At 38.0% G+C, this 20,970-nt stretch overlaps 1 protein-coding gene across 1 annotated transcript in view; it reads right to left on the bottom strand.

Moving 5' to 3' along the window:
* LOC130040200 (olfactory receptor 14J1-like) overlaps nucleotides 1–20,970 on the bottom strand; it is a 29,490-nt gene continuing 8,520 nt past the window's right edge. Inside the window, exons 2-3 of the mRNA XM_056132210.1 lie at nucleotides 11,570–12,425; nucleotides 1–111 (exon numbers count right to left, since the gene is read on the bottom strand). Coding sequence (XP_055988185.1) covers nucleotides 1–111; nucleotides 11,570–12,425 — 967 coding nt within the window. The remainder of the gene's footprint in view (nucleotides 112–11,569; nucleotides 12,426–20,970) is intronic.

Genomic DNA, 20,970 nt, shown 5'->3' with positions numbered 1-20,970 from the left:
TCAATCAAAGGTTTTGCCCGACAAATGTTCCTGTTGTCTCAAAATTCCAAACGAGATCAGACCAGCATCTCCTTCACGCAAAATTCTACTTCGCAAAGCGGGAAGAAATGGCTGCAAAGTTTAAGAAGAGAACTCCCAGAATGACCACCAACTGGGAGCTCTTTGGCACTATTGTGGCAACATGGGAAGATGCTGTTGTTGACAAGATTGATGAGGAATACAATCAGCCAGTTCAGCACCTCCATGATTGTGCGAAGAACGCCAAGAGAGAGATAGCCACAAAAAGACACCTGTCTTTAAAAATTCTCGAGCTCATTTGCCAGTGTGGCTTGGCACAAGCCTCTGGCAACCGCAAGCAAATGTCCAAGCTCGCAAAACAGTGCAGTGAAGTGATAAAGGAAGACCTCATAGAGAGAAGAGAAGCAGTGCTGCTGCCAGAAGGTGGAAAAAGCATTCACAACGCCCACCTGTCCTTCGCCAACTACAAGACCAAGATGACTGCCCTCAGACATCCTGATGGATCTATCACATCCTCCAGAAGGGCAATGGAGAAGATTATCCATACTTCTCGGATCTATTCAATAGCCATGTCCACCTGCCCAAAATCTCAGTCTGTATGTTTCAGTGAGAAACTGAATCTAAAATGTGTTCTAATATATAAAGTTCCAGAGTAGACCCCAATGTGGAGAGACAGAGGTAGAAATGATATAATATTTTAATATAGTGTTGAGTATGATATTATAAGCGTGAACAATTCATCAGATTAAAAACTCCCACATCTATAGTCTCCTGATTCCAGACAAGTTGTTGCTAAAATTTGCAGAAAAAAAACCCAAGTGATTCCATCAATCCTACTACAACAACTTTTCAGTGAATAAAATGAACCAAGATTCTACAGCATACCCCTAGCACACTCTATCTTCCAGTGACTACAAGGATGTGGAAAGCACTAGAAACTGAAAATCTAACCTTAACTATACACCTTAACAGAATATTCTACTTGTGGTTGTATCTTATGTACATAAATCTGAAGGATAACACTGTTTAGTCCTTCCTGCATAGCTTCAGGTAGTTTAGGTATATTGGGTTGCTCCCATCACAGTGCTCCTATTCCTCTGTGTTTACTGGTAACTTCTTTCTTTGTGCTTTGTTGACTTGTAAATATTGTTTCTCTCTTCTTCCTAAGTCCTTTGCATAGTTTATTTAGAGCAATGTCCATTTTGTATGGACACAAGTAGATAACCTTTTGTAATATTACTCTCAGTGATATTCCCCTCCTGGTCATCTGTTCTCTCACCAAACCTCAGCTGCCTTTATGTCCTAGCGTCCCCAAAATCAGGGTCCCAATGAGGGACTGGATCAAACCAGGGCAAGCGGTAAGCTATGTTGCACCCTGGCATCAAGATGGACCTGACCAAAGTGCCATAATGCTTAACTAAAAGTTAAGAGCTTGGTCATGGGCAAATTTTGTCATGATTCAAAAGTAATAACTACATTTGGACCCTCCTAGGCATAGGAATGATTAATCTGGCCTGAGTGATGTACTCTGAGTCTGTGGCAAGTAGTTCCCAGGAGAGCTTCCCTACAAGTCTCAATGTTATCTCTTACAGTGTCTATACAAAAATAGCTAGTATTGATATGTTGACAGTTACTGGACTAAGGAAAAGAGAAAAACACCTGAAGGGTTATTTTGCCCTTGGGCAGTCAGGAAGGGCTTTGGAATATCCTAGGTGGTGTTCCCTTTGAACTTAGTGAGCCCTCAGGAAGGGCTTTCTTATGTTGATTTGGCTACCTGACTGGGGGCAGTGTCAGCCTGGAGAGATAAGGAAGCAGAGAGAGAGAGAGAGAGAAAGCAGGGTGGCATGATGGAGAGACTTGCAAGGAGGACTGAGGGAGAAGAAAGTAGAACACAGGAGCAGGGGAGCGGAGAGAGAGCTCAGATGGGAGATGGAGCATGGAGAGATAAGGGAGTTGGAGAGAGAAGCAGAGGAGTCAGGAGTGAAGGAAGAGAGGATTGGAATAAACTGCAATGGAGACCTACCAACCTGGCTCTTGCGTCTTCCTTTGTCGGCCCTTGGCCAACTACCGGCACAATCCAGGCCATACACAGCGGCTCAAGAGCACCGAACACGGGCGGTGATACAGAGTGGTCCAGAGAGCCCGCAAACACACAACCTTCTGCGTGCATACTTTTTACATAAATCCTCTTTTATTATGATTTCAAACGAGATTATTGAAATATATTATTAGGGAAGAATTGCTTCTAGTTTTTTCTTATATATTGGTGGTTGATGGTGTCCTTAGAGCATGGATAGAATAGATATTTTGAAAACTACATTGAAGGTAAATGTTACATATTTCCTTTATATCATCTGTGATAGTTTCTTTTCCATGGTTTTTTATCACTTTCATTCATTCTATTCAAAACATTTTCTTCTAATTTGAAAACAAACTTTCAGTGTACTCATTCTCTTTCCTAATTTTATATGCTGATAAATACATGTATGAAGTTCCCCATTTTGTAATTACCTATTTCTTCTTTGTGAGTGATCTCTTCCATTTTCAGCAAATAAATCTTTAAATGAAAAATTTTATTTATATATATTTTTTCTTCTACATTCATTTTGCCAATTTAAAACTAGTATCTCCAAGAATCTCACTGATTATTACATAAAACATCCCTTCCTCATGAGTAGCAAAGTGATCCACTACATCTGAAATTGGAAAGGGAGATCATGAGACATTACGAGGGTGGCATTATCGAATGTGAATGGAAGCCCCCAAAATGTTGAAAAACATTAATGGAACTAAAAGAACCAATTAATGCTGATTGTCAGGGGTTTTTATCAGTTTGTAAACATCATGTAATATCTGAGAGTAGAAGAGAACTTACTGGAAATAAAACAAATCTCATATGCACATTTTTATATAACCTTGACATACAAATCAAGAGTCACTAACCCGACTGGTTTTAAATTTAAAAAATCTCATTTATATTGCTCAAAAATTTAATGAAGGAATCTTAATGTGTTGCATTTACAAGTTTAATTTAGGTATTTTTGATATTTTATTACCCAACAATATATAAACACAACCTTCCCCTTCTAATGTCCACTAGAATCATTGTGGGTTTTTTTTTTCTTTTTGGGTCTTACCCAGCAATGCTCAGGAGTTACTCCTGGCTCATGCACTCAGGAATTACTGCTGGCTATGCTCGGGGGATCATATGGTGTGCTGGGTGCTGGTAATTGAACCCAATATGACTGCCTGCAAGGCTAATGCCCTACCCACTGTGCTATTGCTCCAGCCGCTATAATGAATTTTTATTTCTGAAATTTTCTCTCATTCTTGCACACACTATCTCCTTTTCTTTTTCCTCAAAAGAATATTTTTTTCTGTTTTGTAAATTTTCTAATTGCGATAGCTTAATCTGTCACTGTCACTGTCAGTGTCCTCCCATTCATGGATTTGCTCGAGTGGGCCCAGTAACGTCTCCATTGGAGACTTTGTTGTTACTGTGTTTGACATATTGAATACATCATGGGTAGCTTGCCAGGCTCTGCTGTGTGGGCAAGATACTCTCAGTAGTTTGCTCCAAGAGGGGCGGAGGAATCGAACTCGGGTCGGCCATGTTGACTGAGTGCAAGGCAAACGTCCTACCACTGTGCTATCACTCCAGCCCACTAAATTACCTTAACATATCCTCCAATCCCATCCACGTTATAGGGAAATGCATTATTCCTTCTTTGTTACAACAGTATTGTGTCCCATCGGGTATATATACCACAACTTATTATTTTATTCGTCTCTGTTCAAATATTTCAGTGGCTTCCACATTGTGATTATTGTACAGGGTGTTCCACTGGACTTAGGTTGCACATACCTTTTAGGATAGACGTTTTTGTGTGTTTGAAGGGCAACTGCCAAGAAGTGAAATTGCTGGATCAAGTGGGAGTTCTGTTCCTAGTTACGTGGAGATTTTTAATGATGATTTCTATAGAGAAAAATCAGAAGTAAATTCCAGCAAAAGTGAATAAAGTTTCTTTTCCCTGCCACATCTCTGCCAACACTCATTGTTTCCAGTCTTTTTCCATGTGTGTTGTTTTCACTGCTTTGAGATGCTATCTTATTGTTGTTTTGGTTTGTATTTCTCTCATAATAGTTATAATGAAAAAGTTTTCTTTCTCTTCTTCAGGGAAGTGTCTATACATCTCTCCTTCCCACATTTTAATAGCTTATTGAATTTCTTATGATTGATATCTTAGTGCTTTAAAAATCTAGTATATTAACTCTTATCATATATATATAAAGTGTGAAAATGCTTTCTCTCTTGAGGTATGTTACTGTGAAGACTAAATTAAGTGCACTTTAAAGTATTTAGTTATCTAGTACACATATACATATACTAGTTGAAAATTTTTCTTTAGTACTGTGATCATTATAGTTCGGTGATCGTGATTTAATGATATAATTATTGCAATTAAAGATCTACAACTTAAGTCCTATTCAACATAGTTTCAAGGAAACATAAAAGATAAACCAAAGTTTCTTAATAATATTCAAATAATTATAACACTTATAGCAATAAATAACTTTTTATACAAGTGTTCTTTATGTGTAAGAAATGTTGTAAGTTCTTTTAAGAAACTATGACTTTCTTCTCTTTTTAAAAAATTTTTATTAATGAATCACCGTAAGGTACAGTTACAGACTTAAAAACTTTCATACTCACGTTTCAGTCATACAATGGCAAAGTAACCATCCATCCACCAATACCCATTTTCCACCATCATTGATCCCAACATCCCTCCCACCACCCCCACCCAGTTGCCTCTACCCAACCCACCTCTGTGGCAGGGCATTCCCTTTTGCTCTCTCTTCTTCGGTGTTGTGGTTTGCAATATAGGTATTGAGTGGCCTTCATGTTCAGTCTATAGTCTACTTTCAGCCCACATCTCCCATTCTGAGCAGGCCTTCCTAGCACACTTCGCTTGCTGGTTCCTTCTCTTTCATTCCACTGTTCTTCCTGCATTAACATAAGCCTCAGAGACCTGGGACCTAAGAAAACAGGATGAGAACGCTATTCGGGTCTCCCAAAGAGGAATTGAAAGAGCTATGCTTGGAATATCACGTTTCACTCAAATGAGAGAAAGAATCTGAAATTCCGTCCTCCGTCGACGATCAAGAATCAGGGATGCTGTCTCGTTTGCGAAGGTGTCAAAAATCAGATGGGCTGGTCACGTAATAAGATTTAAAGACGACCACTGGACTAGAGCTGTTACTGACCGGATTCCACTGGATGTCAAAAGACCGTGTGGCCACCCACCTACCAGATAGTCAGACTTCTTCATCAAGATCATGAACGATTGGTTTGAGGCTCTTCATGTTCCTAGAGCAAACAGACGCCATTGGGCTACACTAGCACATGACAGGGACAAATAAAGACGTTACTGGTACCTGCTTAAGCAAATCGACAATTAACGGGAAATCAAGTGATCAAGCGATATCACAACTTATTATTTTATTCATCTCTGTTCGAATATTTCAGTTGCTTCTACATTGTGATTATTGTACCGGGTGTTCCATTGGACTTAGGTTGCACATACATTTTAGGATAGATGTTTTTGTGGAGGAAGGGCAGATGCCAAGAAGTAGAATTGCTGGATCAAGTGGGAGTTCTGTTTCTAATTACTTGGAGTGTGTGTGTGTGTGTGTGTGTCTGTGTGTGTTTTATATTCTTGCTTTACTTTCTTTTTAATTTTTATTAAAAACACTCGGAAACACTATGGCATACTATTGTAGACTTATAAATTTTTGTGCTTAGATTTCAATTATACAATGATCAAATACCCATCCCTCTACCAGTGACCATTTTCCACCACCACGGGTCCTAGTATCCCTCCCACACACCAAACGCCTAATCCTCCTCTGTGGCAGGGCGTTCCCTTTTGTTCTTTCTCTCCTTTTAGGTGTTGTGGTTTGCAAAAGAGGGATTGAGTAGCAATCATGTTTGGTCTATAGTCCACTTTCAGCATGATTCTCCCATCCTGGGAGGATCCTCCCAACACACTTTATTTGGTGCTCCCTTCTCTATCTGAGCTGCCTTTTCCCCTAGCATGTGTGGCTGGCCTTCAAGTGATGGAGCAAAACTCCTGGTACTAATGTCGGCCACTCTTGGCTGTTAGTCTTCTATTTTATTACTTTATGTTCCCCAGATGAATGCAATCTTTCTGTGTCTATCCCTCTCTTTCTGATTCATTTCGCTTAACATGATACTTTCCATGTAGTACCACTTGTATGTAAATTTTATGACTTTATCTTTTCTAACAACTACATAGTACTCCATTGTGTAGATGTACCAAATTTTCTTAAACCGATCATCTGTTCTCAGGCACTCAGGTTTCTTCCAGTTTCTGGCTATTGTAAAGAGTGCTGCAATGAACAAACGAGTGCAGATGTCACTTCGACTATAGTTTTTTGCCTCTCTGGGATATATTCCCAGGAGTGGTATTGCTGGGTCCAAAAGGATCTCAATTTAAAATTTTTTGAGAATCATCCATACTGTTTTCCAAAAGGGCTGAACCAGTCAGCATTCCCACCAGCAGTGAAGGAGGGTCAATTTCTCGCCCCATCCACGCCAGCACCGGTTACTTTTGTTCTTTTGGATGTGGGCCAGTCTCTGTGGTGTGAAATGATATCTCATATTTGTTTTGATCTGCATCTCCCTGATGATTAATGATGTAGAGTATTTTCTCATGTGCCTCTTTGCCATTGGGATTTCTTCTTTGAGAAAGTTTCCGTTCATTTTGTCACCTCATTTTTTGATGGGGTTCTATTTTTTCTTCTTGTGGAATTCAACCAGTCCTTTGTATGTCCTTGATATCAGCCCATTGTCGAATGTGTATTTGGCAAATATCCTTTCCCATTCTGTAGACTGTCTTTGTATTTTGGTCACTGTTTCTTTGGAAGTGCAGAAGCTTCTTGGTTTAAGATAGTCCCGTTTATCTATCTCTCTTTTCACTTGCTTGGCCAGTGGCGTGGCATCTTTGAAGATACCATTAGCTTCAATGTCATGGAGGGTTTTGCCAACTTTGTCTTCAATGTACCTTATGGATTACGGTCTGATGGTGAGGTCTTTAATCCATTTCGATCTTACTTTTGTACATGGTGTTAGGCAGAGATCTAAGCTCAGTTTTTTGCATGTAGTCGTCCAGTTTTGCCAGCACCATTTGTTAAAAAGGCTTTCCTTACTCCACTTCGCATTTCTTGCCCCTTCATCAAAGATTAGATGATCATATGTTTGAGGGGAGATGTCAGTATATTCAACCCTGTTCCATATGTCTGCAGCTCTGCCTTTGTTCCAGTACTTTGCTGTTTTAATTATTACTGCTTTGTAGTAGAATTTGAGGTTCGGGAGGTTAATTCCTCCCATTTTCTTTTTCCCAAGAAATGCTTTAGCTATTCCAGGGGGATTATTGTTCCATATAAATTTCAGGAATGTTTGCTCCATTTCTTTGAAGAATGTCATGGGTATCCTAATAGGAATCGCATTGAATATGTACAGTGCTTTGGGAAGTATTGCCATTTTGACTATATTAATTCTCCCGATCCATGAACAGGGGATATTTTTCCATTTCCTCGCATCCTCTTTCATTTCCTGAAGTAGCGTTTTGTAGTTTTCTTTGTGCAGGTCCTTTACTTCCTTAGTTAAACTAATTCCTTGGTAGTTGATTTTCTGGAGTTCAGTTGTAAATGGGATTGTTTTCTTCATGTCATTTTGTTCTCTCTCACTATTTGCGTATAGGAAAGCCATGGACTTTTGGGTATTGATCTTATAGCCTGCAACTTTACTATACAAGTCTATCGTTCCTAGGAGATTCTTGGTAGGGGTTTTGGGGTTCTCTAAGTATAGTATAATATCATATGTGAATAGTGAGAGCTTGATATCTTCCTTCCTATTCGGATGCTCTAAATCTCTTTTTCTTGCTTAATCGCTATTGCTGTATTTCCAGTACTATGTTGAACAGTAGTGGAAACAGTGGGCATCTTTGTCTAGTTCCTGATCTTAGGGGGGAGGCTCTCAGTGTTTCCCCATTGAGGATGATGCTTGCTGTAGGCTTGTGGTAGATGGCTGTAACTATATTGTGGAAAGTCTCTCTATCCCCATTTTGGCACGGGTTTTCATCATAAACGGTTGCTGGATCTTGTCAAATGCTTTCTCTGCATTTATTGATATGATCATATGATTTTTATCTTTTCTTTTGTTGATATGATGGATTATGTTGATTGATTTCCGAATGTTAAACCATCCTTGCATCCCCGGGATGAATCCCACTTGGTCATGTTGTATGATCTTTTTGATGAGTTGCTGAATTCTATTTGCTAGTATTTTGTTGAGAATCTTCGCATCCGTGTTCATCAGGGATATCGGCCTCTAGTTTTCATTTTTTGTAGTGTCTTTGTTTCCGTTTGGCATTGGAGAGATATGGGCTTCATAGAAACTGTTTGGGAGAGTTTCTGTTTTTTCAATTTCTTGGAAAAGCTTGAGAAGGACTGGCAGTAGGCCCTCTTTAAATGTTTGGAAAAATTCGCTAGTGAGTCCATCTGGACCTGGGCTTTTGTTTTTGGGAAGACTTTTATTTACAGTTTCAATTTCCTTGATGTTAATAGGTCTATTCAGTATTCCATATCCTCTTGACTCAGCGTTGGGAGATTTTAGGAATCCGGGAATTTATCCATTTATTCTAGGTTCTCTTGTTTCGTTGTATATAGAGTTTCTAAGTAGTCTCTGATTATCCTTTGAATTTCTTTGGTTTCTGTTGTGATATCCCCATTCTTATTTCTGATTCGGTTTATTAGGGTTCTCTCTCTTTCTGTTTCTTTGTGAGTGTTGCTAGTGGTTTTTCTATCTTATTTATTTTCTCGAAAAACCAGCTCTTGGTTTCATTGATCTTTTGGATTGTTTCTTTGGTTTCCATGTCGTTGATTTCTGCTCTAAGTTTGATGATATCTTTCCTTCCGCCTGATTTGGGCTCCTTCTGTTGATCCTTTTCTAAGATCTTGAGCTGTGAAGTCAAGTTGTTTATGTGCATCCTTTCCTCCATCCTGAGATATGCTTACAGAGCTATAACTTTTCCCATTAATATGGCTTTAGCTATTTTGTATGAAAAATAGTTCTTTATTGCTATAAGTGCTATAATTATTTGCATACTAAACAAATTTGATTCATCTATTGCAGTTAGAAAATATTTTCTTCAGGAGCTGAAGCAATTGTATAGCAATAAAACACTTTCCTTGTATGTGACCCCCCACATTAACAAACAACTCAATTTAATTGAACATACAACAAGAATTTAATAAGAAGGGTTTAAATCTTGGAATGGAATGAACACAATTCTTTACTAACAGATAATATGTACACATAGAAATTTAAAGAACCTCTCTAATTTTATTGCGATTTATAAAAATAGCTAGGCTCTTTGAATGAATTTTAGTGTCAATAAATAAAAATTGATGTTATTTACAAATACTTACACAAAAGTAGACTAATTCTAAAATACAATTTAGAATAAGAGATACAGAAATAAATATATGAAAAATTAATGTATACTCCATTGCACTAAAAATATGTATCATTGACGAGACAATTATATTCCAGTTGTTTGGGGTTTATTGTTTTGCTATGCTTAAATGCCAGGAATGCATATAGGACCTCATACTGAAGTTTGTCCTGTTTTATATCTGGATAAAGCCATGGCTCTACTTGATTAAAAACAATTTTGAAGATTTAAATCTAAGCAAGATAGTATCCTAGTGACCATTGGGAGACATTATGCATCGAAGACACAATTCTCCTCTACTTGACTTGGAGATTCATTGCAATTCAAACCAAAAATTCAGTATGTGTGTTTTAGTGAGAAATGGAATATAAAATGTGTACGAATAAATAAAGTTCCTATAGTAGGTCCCAATCTGGATAGATAGAGGGAGAAAGTTAGAGTTGTGATGTAAAATTGAGTATGATACTATAATCATGAATACTTCAATTCAGTAGATTAAAAACTCCCACACCTGGGGCTGGAGCAATAGTACAGTGAGTAGGGCATTTGCCTTGCAAGTGGCCGATTTGGGTTCAATTCCCAGCATCCCATATGTCCCCTGAGTACCGCCAGAAGTAATTTTTGAGTGCAAATCCAGGAGTAACCCCTGTGCATTGCTGGGTGTGACACCTAACCCCCAAAAAACAACCTCCCACACCTATATTCTCATCTTATTCCAGACAAGAATAAGGGTGCTAAAATTTGCTGAAAAAAAAACTCAAATGAGTCAATTAATGTTAGTAGTACAATGGCTTTTCAGTGAATAAAATGAACAAATATTCTATAGCACACCATCAGCACACACTATCTTCCAAATAACAAGCAGAAACTACTAAAAAAATTCAAATTCTAACCATATAAATAATATTTTAATAGAATTTTCCTTGTATTTTATGTACATAAGTCAACTTTTATTATGTTTTCAAAAGAGACTATTTGAATGCATTATTTGAGAAGAAGTGCTTAGTTTCTTCTTGTACATTGATGTTTGATGGTGTTCTCAGATGATGCGGAAATGGATAGAATAGATATTTTGAAAACTAAGTATAGGTAAATGTTACATATTCCCCTTCGCTCATTTATGATGGCTTTTTTCCATGATTTTTATTTATTTTATCCAAAAATTTATTTTCTACTTTGAAAGCGAACTTTACGTACTCATTCTCTTTTCTAAACTTATATGCTGCTAAATACATGCAGGAAGCTTTCTATTCTAACATAGTAGCGTATTTGTGGAAGTAGCTTTTCCTCACTTGAGTGATCTGTTCCACTTCTTAGCAAAGGAGTCTTTTAAAGAATATTTTTATATATCGTTTTATTTATTCTTTCATTAATTTTCCCATTTAAAACTGGTATCTCTGAGAATCTCACTGATTATTCCTTAAAACACCCCTTCCTTATGAGTGCAAATAGGTGCACTACATCTGAAATGGTAAAGTAATGGAGATAATGAGGCTTTACAAGGGTGACATTACTATATGTGAATTAAAGCTAAAAGAAGTTGAAAAGCATTGATGTAAATTCAAACAACCAATGAGTGCTGATTGTCAGAGGGTTTTGATCAGTTTCTAAACATCAAGTAATATCTAAGAGGACAGCAGAACTTATTGAAAATAAGTCACCTATGCATATTTTTACATCACCCTCACATAAAAATTGTAAGTCACTAACCTGATTGGTTTTAAATTAGCAAAGCTTCATTTATGTTACTCTCAAACTTCTTAATCTTAATCTGTTGTATTTACAACAGATCACAAAGTTCAGTTTAGGTATTTTTGATACTTTATTACCCAACAGTATATAAACACAACGTTCCCATTCAATGTTTGTGATCATCATTTTTGATTTACTGAAATTTCCTGATAGGTTACATTGTGAATGCCCGAAAGAATTGAAATTCTCTCCCAACAAAGAATATATAAATGTCATCCACACAGATATGCTTTATTTCCCTTAAAAACCTTTCTTACGGCTGACTTAACGGCTTTATTTCTCAGGCTATAGATCATTGGATTGAATGTTGGTGGAACTACTGTATACATAACAGTGAGAAAAATGTCTGACACAGTTGGAGTCTCTGAATGGGATTTTAAGTACTCAAAGGAAGCTGTAGAAATAAATAATAAGACCACAGTGAGGTGGGGGAGGCAAGTGGAAAATGCCTTGGCTCTGCCCTCAGCAGATGGCATCCTCAGTACAGAATAAAATATGTGCATGTAGGAGAATCCTATGAAGATGATACAAAGAAATCCCACCAAAGCCAGGAAGAAAGTGACACCAACCTCATAGATATAGTCATTAGAACAGGAGAGTTTCAAGATCTGAGGAATATCACAGAAGAACTGGTGAACGATGCGAGGACCACATAATTTTATGGAGAAAGTAGCTGCTGTATGCATGACTCCAGCGATGGTCCCACTGACCCAGATGCCAACGACCCCATGGACACAAGTTCTTACATTCATAATGATTTCGTAGCGAAGCGGCTGGCAGATGGCAACGTAGCGGTCATAGGACATCAGTGTGAGCATGTACATCTCAGCACAAGCACAGAGGGTGAACACCAAGCACTGAAAAACACATTCCCAGAAAGAAATGTTCCCACTCTGCAGGAAAGTGTTGATAATGAATCTTGGAACAGTCACAGAAATATAGCAGAGATCCAGGAAGGAGAGATGCTTCAGGAAGAAATACATGGGGGACTGGAGACTGTCATCCAGGGAAGTTGTGGTGATGATGAGGATGTTGCCAGCTAAAGCCAACACGTATATAAGACCAAGAACAGAGAAGCATAGAATAATTCTAGTTCGGGCTTGGTAGAAAATCCTATGAGGAGAAACCCAGTTGTCGTGAAGTTAGCCATAGTGTTTGTTAACTTCTTAAAGATGTTGTAGCAGATCACAGGTCCTACAAGGATGCAGTACTCCCCAAATTCTGTAGTCTTGTAAAACAATGGTAAATTAAACAAAGCTGTGAATTAAAAAGTAACTATAAAACTTTTTTCATAAATATAAAAACATTAAGTATGTGATAGTGCCTAGCAAATAATCATGATGTAAAAGTCATGGTCACAGTCACGGTCCTCCCGTTGTTCATCGATTTGCTCGAGCGGGCCCAGTAATGTCTCCTTCATGTGACTTGTTGTTACTCTGTTTGGCATATCGAATAAGTCACGGGTAGTTTGCCAGGCTCTGCCATGCAGGCGAGATACTATCGATGTAAAAGTAATACTTGGATTAATCATAATCATCAATTAACTAAAATCCTATGAAGTAATCTGATGTATTTCTTAGTGTAAAATGATTATACGTCCAATTAAGATGTGTACATATATTTTTTGTCATTTAAAATAATTTTAATTTAATAAAAACCAAGAACTATGACTTCTGAAGTAATTTTTATTAAATATATTAAGTTCTTTTGTACACAATATACTCATAATCATTCGATTATTATTTTTATGAAAAAAATCTAAAATATATAATAACATGATCAAGATTGTACATACATTCTGAAAAATGACAGAGTACTTAATAGAAGAAAAAATGGTCTGTAAGATAAAATAAGTTCATTTGCCAATTGACTAGCACTTCCATGTGATTAGTGAATAATCCATGTTTAAGAAAATTTGTTCAGGTCACTGAATGTCTCACAGTGCTAGAATGATGAAGTACTCACGCATGAGTGAGGCTCTCAAATCAATTCCATGCACTGGCAAAAAATAGAGAAAAAAGAACACTAAATTCATTAAAAATTGCTAAAGTAGTAAAAACAGACAAATCCTAAACTGAAATTAATCTAAGACTTTAGAATGTTTTAATATGATGACTATAAGAGGGCAAGAATATTATACCTAGGATATCAAAATGCATAAATTGGGCAGACGCAGCCACTAAAATACTAGAAGAAAATAAGACCGTAACAAGCCATTAGTTCTGTGTAAGGAATATATGATTATGTTTGTGCTGATTAGTAGATTTTCACCTAAATCAGAGACACACACAAAAAATGATTCTGCTTTTAGTTTTTTAAATTAAACTAAAAAAATTCCAAGGATGGGGACTGGAGCAATAGCACAGCTGGTAGGGCATTTGCCTTGCACGCAACCAACCCGGGTTCGGTTCCCAGCATCCCCTATGGTCCCCCGAACACTGCCAGGAGTAATTCCTGGGTTCATGAGCCAGGAGTAGCCCCTGGGTGTGACCCAAAAAGAAAAAAAAATTCCAAGGATGAGACTGTATTGATTTCCAAATATTTATATTTGGAAAACATTCAAGTCTGAACTGGAAAAGAACAGAGTCTCCCATAACTCAAAAACACAGCACATATCCAATTTAATATTTCTGGAAATCAATTCACTCTCATTTTTTTAATTATCTGTATTAGTGTTGCAAGGAGTCATGAAATAAGAACTTTTAATTAAACCAAATCATTTTATATAGATACTGATATAAAAAGTCTTTGAAGATAATGCTTCTTGATATCATAATGCTTAAGCATTCTCTTGCTTTTCCAACTCACCAGGTCAATTTCTGTAGTGTTCAGCAACATCTTCCATATCTATATACTTGGGGGCATGTTGCATAATTTTCTAGATAAAAACCAACAAAAAGAACTTAATTTAGGCACATGGAAATAGTGCTTATTTACCCTAACATCTGCTAGGCACATGGGCGCGTGCCCAGGGGAAAAAAATTAAAATTTAAAATACGTATATAGACCTTGGGCTGGAGCGATAGCACAGCAGGGAGAGCGTTTGCCTTGCACGAGGCCAACCCAGGTTTGATTCCTCCATCCCTCTCAGAGAGCACAGTAGGCTACTGAGAGCATCCCGCCTGCATGGCAAAGCATGGCAAGTCCTTATGGCTTGGATGCATGCTATTATCTCCCTTAGGTGCCATCTATAGGTCATTCTCTTCTTGGGTGAAATTTCAAAATGCCTCTAGCTATCTGCTTTCAGTATGAATCTCAAATACTTAGTGTTTACTTAAATCAGTGTTTGCATAGTGGACAATGTTATTCTCTGGTCGGCAGGGGCTGAGAGGCAAATATTAAATTTAGAGGGCTCTTGTAGCTTTGGGAGAAAGTTCTGTTTAGTAATACTTAGATTTTGAGGGCTGATTTGCTTTCCAAAAAATGGTGCTGAGGGCCTGGAGCGACAGTACAATGAGTAGGGCGTTTGCCTTGCACATGGCTGATCAGGGTTCAATTCCCAGCATCCCATATGGTCATCTGAGCACCGCCAGGAATGGTTCCTGAGTGCAGAGCCAGGAGCAACCCCTGAGCATCGCTGGGTGAGACCCCCAAACCCCCAAAAAAGTGATGAGTTTTGAGGTTTTTTTGCTGACTTTTTATCTCACAAATGGTTGGCAAACTGAGTAGGTTTTACCTGTCTGGTAGGTGAGGCAGATGATTTTTAAATATAACCAATGTTTCACGATACACTATGAATTTTAACATTATTTTTGTTATTTATACGTTACTCTCCACTTTTAAATATTTTAACCATTCTCATATCCATTGTTGATCTTTTCTTAAATTTCTTTTCTGTCAGAATTCCTTCTACCTCCTCCCACTTCAGTCATATGCTTGAAGTGATTGGATATTAAAAGAAGCCTGATCTCATCAGACTGACCACGTTTACCAGAGTTACCTTTGTTCAAGGAAATGTGGTTATTTGTGGAAAAGAAAATGCGGTCGCCCACACATTATAATTTTTATATTTGTTTCATTCGAACAGTATGCTTGCACTGTCTAACATGGAAAGTATTTCACGAGGTTTGGAAATTAATTTTATAAGCATCCATGAAGTTAAACAATAGAGCAATAACAAATTCTCTCAATTGATCCACACATTCACACTGAATTACTTCTTGTTTGTCTATATAAAGAGAGAAACTAGGGATTAGGATTTTAACTCCACCTGGTCATTTCAAAATATGTTGCTTACAATGTTGTCTCCCAGACAGTCAGTTTTCATTGATGTTTCTAGCTTATTCATTTTCTTTCATTTTTCAAATCAAGGACAATGAGATTTTATCTAATCCAGTCAAAAGTATTTAGAAGCATTCCATTGTTCAACCCACTCTGTCTTTCTGGAACTTTGGAACTCACCAGTGTATGGTCAGGAGCCTCTTCCCTCAACATAAGGACAAGCATCAATGTGTGTAATTCACACTTAGTGATGGTTTGATCTCTCAAATGAACAGACCTCAGAAAAATATCTTCTGTGGAGAGAAAAATAATGAGTCCATTTTAATCCTTCGTGGCCCCTAGAGTTTATACCATGAAGTTGTCAGGAGAATAGTCTCTGAATATTTGGAAGTCTTAATAAATTCCCCTGGGCCCGAACTTGAAATTAGATGAGGTTTTCCTACAGAATAATTTGTTGCAGTTGATGTAATGACTGTAGTGAGTCATTTGAGTTTTAAATTGTTTGTACCATAGTAAAAATGTATTGAAAAAAGACTGTATTTAAAAAACGACTTCCAGCTGTTAGGAGAGATGAAGTCATGAAATTTGCCTATAAATGGGTAGATATGGAGAGTGTCATGCTAAGTAAAATGAGTCAGAAAGAGAGGGACAGACATAGAAGGACTGCACTCATTTGTGGAGTATAAAACAACATAACATGATGCTGACGCCTAAGGATAGTAGATACACGGGACAGGAAGATTGCTCCATAGCTGAAAGCCTGCGTCATGATCAAAGGGGAGAAGGCAGCTGGAATAGAGAAGGGATCATTAATAAAATAATGGCTTGAGGAACTCGCTGGGATGAGAGATGTGTGCTGAAAGTAGATAATGGACCAAACATGAAAATATCTCAGTATCTGCATTGCAAAACATAATGCCCAAAAGAATATAGAGAGAGTATGGGGAATATTGTCTGCCATGGAGGCAGGGGGATGGTGGGAAAGATGGGGTGTATACCAGGGATATTGGTGGTGGGGAATGTGCACTGGTGGAGGGATGGGTGATAATTGCGTGATTTTAACCCAAACAAGCATGAAAGCTTGTAACTATCTCACAGTGATTCAATAATATTGAAAAAAAAGACTGCAATTTACATTTTGATTTATGAAGATCTACAGTTAATTTAATAAGTTCAGTTGACTACTGTGGGAAATCTCTCATACTGAATGTGCTGATATGGGTGGTTAAAGAATCCTGCAGGAAACAGTGCTCCCATGGTTCCTATGAAGTAGAAAATAGAGGGAAATTGACACTGTTGGTGGAATTGGTGTTGAAATATTATATACCCAAAACTCAACATTGTAAGTCACAATTCTTTAAAATAAAATTTAAAAATAGTGTTAATTAAAAATGCATTTTCTTGATAAGGTCTATTTGTTTTGTATGCTGTGGCTCAGCTTCAATTCCCAGGACTCCAGATGTCCCCTGAACTTGCCAGGAGTTGAGTGTAGAGCCAGGAGTAAGCCCAAACCACTGCTAGTGTGGTCCCAAAACTCATTTTTTTAAATACATTTGCTTTTGTAAATGAATGGATGCTTTCTGTTGTGTGAAGTCCCAAAATCAAATTACATGCATGACCTCTAGGGCATTGCATTCCTTTTATCCTCATTTTGTGGTGTGCATATCATGGAGAACTATGGGGTTGTCTATTGCTTTGCCCAATGTTTTTCCTTGTTTCATATTGTCTATTTGATGTTCTACCACTAACTTCACTTAATGTGACAATCTCCTGTTCTATCCACATAGCAGGGGAGTGCATTATTTCATCTTACAACTAAATAGTACCTTATTGTGTGTGTGAATATGTGTGTGTGTGTGTGTTGTGTATACCACAACTTATGTCCATTCATCTGTGTTCGAGTATTACAGTGGCTTCCATATCCTGACTATTGTAGCAGATGCTACACTGCACTTAGGTTGCACACACCTTTTAGGATATATGTTTTTGTGTTTGAAGGGTAGATGACAAGAAGTGGAATTGCTGGACAAGGAGTTCATTCCTATTTTCTTGTCAAAAATTAATAATGACTTCTATAGAGAAAAATCAGAAGTAAATCCCGGCAACAATGAAAAAAGTTTCTTTTTCCTCCCAAATTTCTACCAATACTCATTGCTTCCAGTCTTTTTGGATATGTGCCATTTTCACTGCTGTGACATGCTATCTTAATGTTGTTTTGATTTGTATTTCCCCGATTATAGTGACGATGGAAACATTTTCATGTGTATTCTTCAGGGAAATATCTATACATCTCTCCATATTTTTACAGGTTATTAAATTCCTTATTGTTGATATTAATGTAATCTCAGTTCCTACATTTGTTTAGCAAAAGGGAACAATTCATTTTGGACTCTGCTGTAAAAAGTTATTTTATATATTTATGTATTTTATAACATAAGACATTAGTTATTTCAGTAGAAATTATGTCCTCTAAACATACATTCTCACTTTATTATTCTATTTTTTATTATTGGATAATCACAAATTTTTTTTTACATTTTATTTTTATTTATTTATTTATTTAAATTTTTATTAGTGAAACACCATGAGGTACAGTTGTAGACTTATAAACTTTTGTGCTTAGGTTACAGTTATACAATGATTGAGTACCCATCCCTCCACCAGTACCCATTCTCCATCATTTACATTTTTTAAAAAATTTTTAAAAAATGTAAAAATTTTTAAATTTTAAATTTTTAAAAATTTTTTTTTTTTTTGCTTTTTGGGTCACACCCGGCGATGCTCAGGGGTTACTCCTGGCTCATGCACTCAGGAATTGCCCCTGGCGGTGCTCAGGGGACCATATGGGGTGCTGGGAATTGAACCTGTGTCGGTCATGTTGGCTGCGTGCAAGGCAAACGCCCTACCCGCTGTGCTATTGCTCCAGCCCCAATTTTTAAAAATTTTTTAAAAATTTAAAAAATTTAAATTTTTAAATTCCTGATGCCCCATTCGCTCTCAACGGAACGACCATCTCCGAATGCAACAGCTATGTGTACCTAGGTTGAGAGGTCAACATGACAAATGACCTGGCACCCGAGCTACGCAGGAGGAAGAGAGCAGCTTGAAACGCCTTCAAGAACGTCGAAGAAATAGCTAAGAGGACGAAGAACCTCCGGCTCCGGGCACATCTCTTTGATTCCACTGTTCTTCCTGCATTAACATATGCCTCAGAGACCTGGGCCCTACGCAAACAGGATGAGAATGCTATTCAGGTCTCCCAAAGAAGAATAGAAAGAGCTATGCTTGGAATATCACGTTTCACTCAAATGAGAGAAAGAATCCGGAGTTCCAACATCCGTGGACGATCAAGAATCAGGGACGCTGTCCCATTTGCCAAGGTGTCGAAAATCAGATGGGCTGGTCACGTAATGAGAGTTAAAGATGACCGCTGGACTAGAGCTGTTACCGACTGGATTCCACGGGATGTCAAAAGACCACGTGGCCGCCCACCTACCAGATGGTCAGACTTCTTCGTCAATATCATGAGCGATTGGTTTGAGGCTCTTCATGTTCCCGGAGCGAACAGATGCCATTGGGCTACACTAGCACGCGACAGGGACAAATGGAGACATTACTGGCGCTCGCTCGAGCAAATCGACGACTAACGGGAAGTTAAGTGATTAAGTGATTTTAAAAAAATTTTTTATTGAAAAAAATTTTAATAGTGAGACATCATGAGGTACAGTTGCAGACTTACACATTTTTGTGCTTGGGATTCAATTATACAATGATCAAATACCATTTCTCCACCAGTGCCCATTTCCCACCACCTCGGATCCCAATATCCCTCCCACCGCCCATCCCCGCCATCCTACCCTGTCTCTGTGGCAGGGCATTCCCCTCTGTTCTCTCTCTCCTTTTGGGTGTTGTGGTTTGCAAAAGAAACATTGAGTGGCAATCATGTTTGGTCTATAGTCTACTTTCAGCATGCTTCTCCCATCCTGGGAGGGTCCTCCCAACACCTTTATTTGGTGTTCCCCTCTTTATCTGAGCTCCCTTTCCCCCTAGTATGTGTGGTTGGCCTCCAAGTCATGGAGTAAAATTCCTGGTACTAATCTCGGCCATTCTTGGCTGTTAGTTTCCTATTTTGTTACTATATGTTCCCCAGATGAATGCAATCTTTCTATGTCTATCCCTTTCTTTCTGAGTCATTTCGCTTAACATGATACTTTCCATGTAGTACAACTTGTATGTAAATTTTGTGACTTCGTCTTTTCTAACAGCTACATAGTACTCCATTGTGTAAATGTACCAAAGTTTCTTTAAACAGTCATCTGTTCTCGGGCACTCAGGTTTTTTCCAGATTCTGGCTATTGTAAAGAGCGCTGCAATGAACAAACAAGTGCAGATGTCACTTCGACTATACATTTTTGCCTCTCTGGGATATATTCCCAAGAGTGGTATTGCTGGATCAAATGGGAGCTCAATTTCTAATTTTCTGAGAATCGTCCATACTGTTTTCCAAAAGGGTTAAACCAGTCGGCATTTCCACCAAAAGTGAAGGAGTGTCCCTTTCTCACCACATCCGCACCAGCACCGGTTGCTTTTGTTCTTGTGGATATGGGCCAGTCTCTGTGGTGTGAAGTGATATCTCATTGTGGTTTTGATCTGCATCTCCCTGATGATTAATGATGTGGAACATTTTCTTATGTGCCTTTTAGCCATTCGGATTTCTTCTTTGTGAAAGTTTCTATTCATTTCATCTCCCCATTTTTTGATGGGGTTGAATGTTTTCTCTGTGTGGAGTTGAACCAGTACTTTGTATATCCTTGAAATTAACCCCTTATCAGATGTGTAGTTGGCGAATATCCTTTCCCATTCTGTAGACTGTCTTTGTATTTTGGTCACTGTTTCTTTGGAGGTGCAGAAGCTTCTTAGTTTAAGATAGTCCTATTTGTCTATTTCTGTTTTCACGTGCTTGGCCAGAGGTGTGACATCTTTGAAGACACCATTAGCTTCTATGTCATGAAGGGTTTTGCCAACTTATTCCTCAATGTACCTTATAGATTCTGGGCTGATTTTGAGGTCTTTAATACACTTAGATCTTACTTTTGTACATGGAATTAGGCAGATATCTGAGCCCATTTTTTTGCATGTAGCCGTCCAGTTTTGCCAGCATAAATTGTTAAAGAGGCTTTCCCTGATCCACTTCACTTTTCTTGCCCCCTTATAGAATATTAGATGCTCGTATGCTTGGGGGAAGATGTCAGTATATTCAACCCTGTTCCATTGTTCTACAGCTCTGCCTTTGTTCCAATTCCATGCTGTTTTAATTATTATTGCCTTGTAGTAGAGTTTGAAGTTAAGGAGGTTGATTCCTCCCATTTTCTTTTTCCCAAGAATTGCTTTAGCTATTCGTGGGGGCTTATTATTCCATATAAATTTCAGGAGTGTT

This window comes from Sorex fumeus, unplaced genomic scaffold, assembly GCF_029834395.1.
Source record: "Sorex fumeus unplaced genomic scaffold, SorFum_2.1 ptg000094l, whole genome shotgun sequence".
Taxonomy (NCBI): Eukaryota; Metazoa; Chordata; class Mammalia; order Eulipotyphla; family Soricidae; genus Sorex; species Sorex fumeus.
Note: the sequence above shows the minus strand (reverse complement) of the source record. Positions and strands in the feature narration are given on the sequence as shown.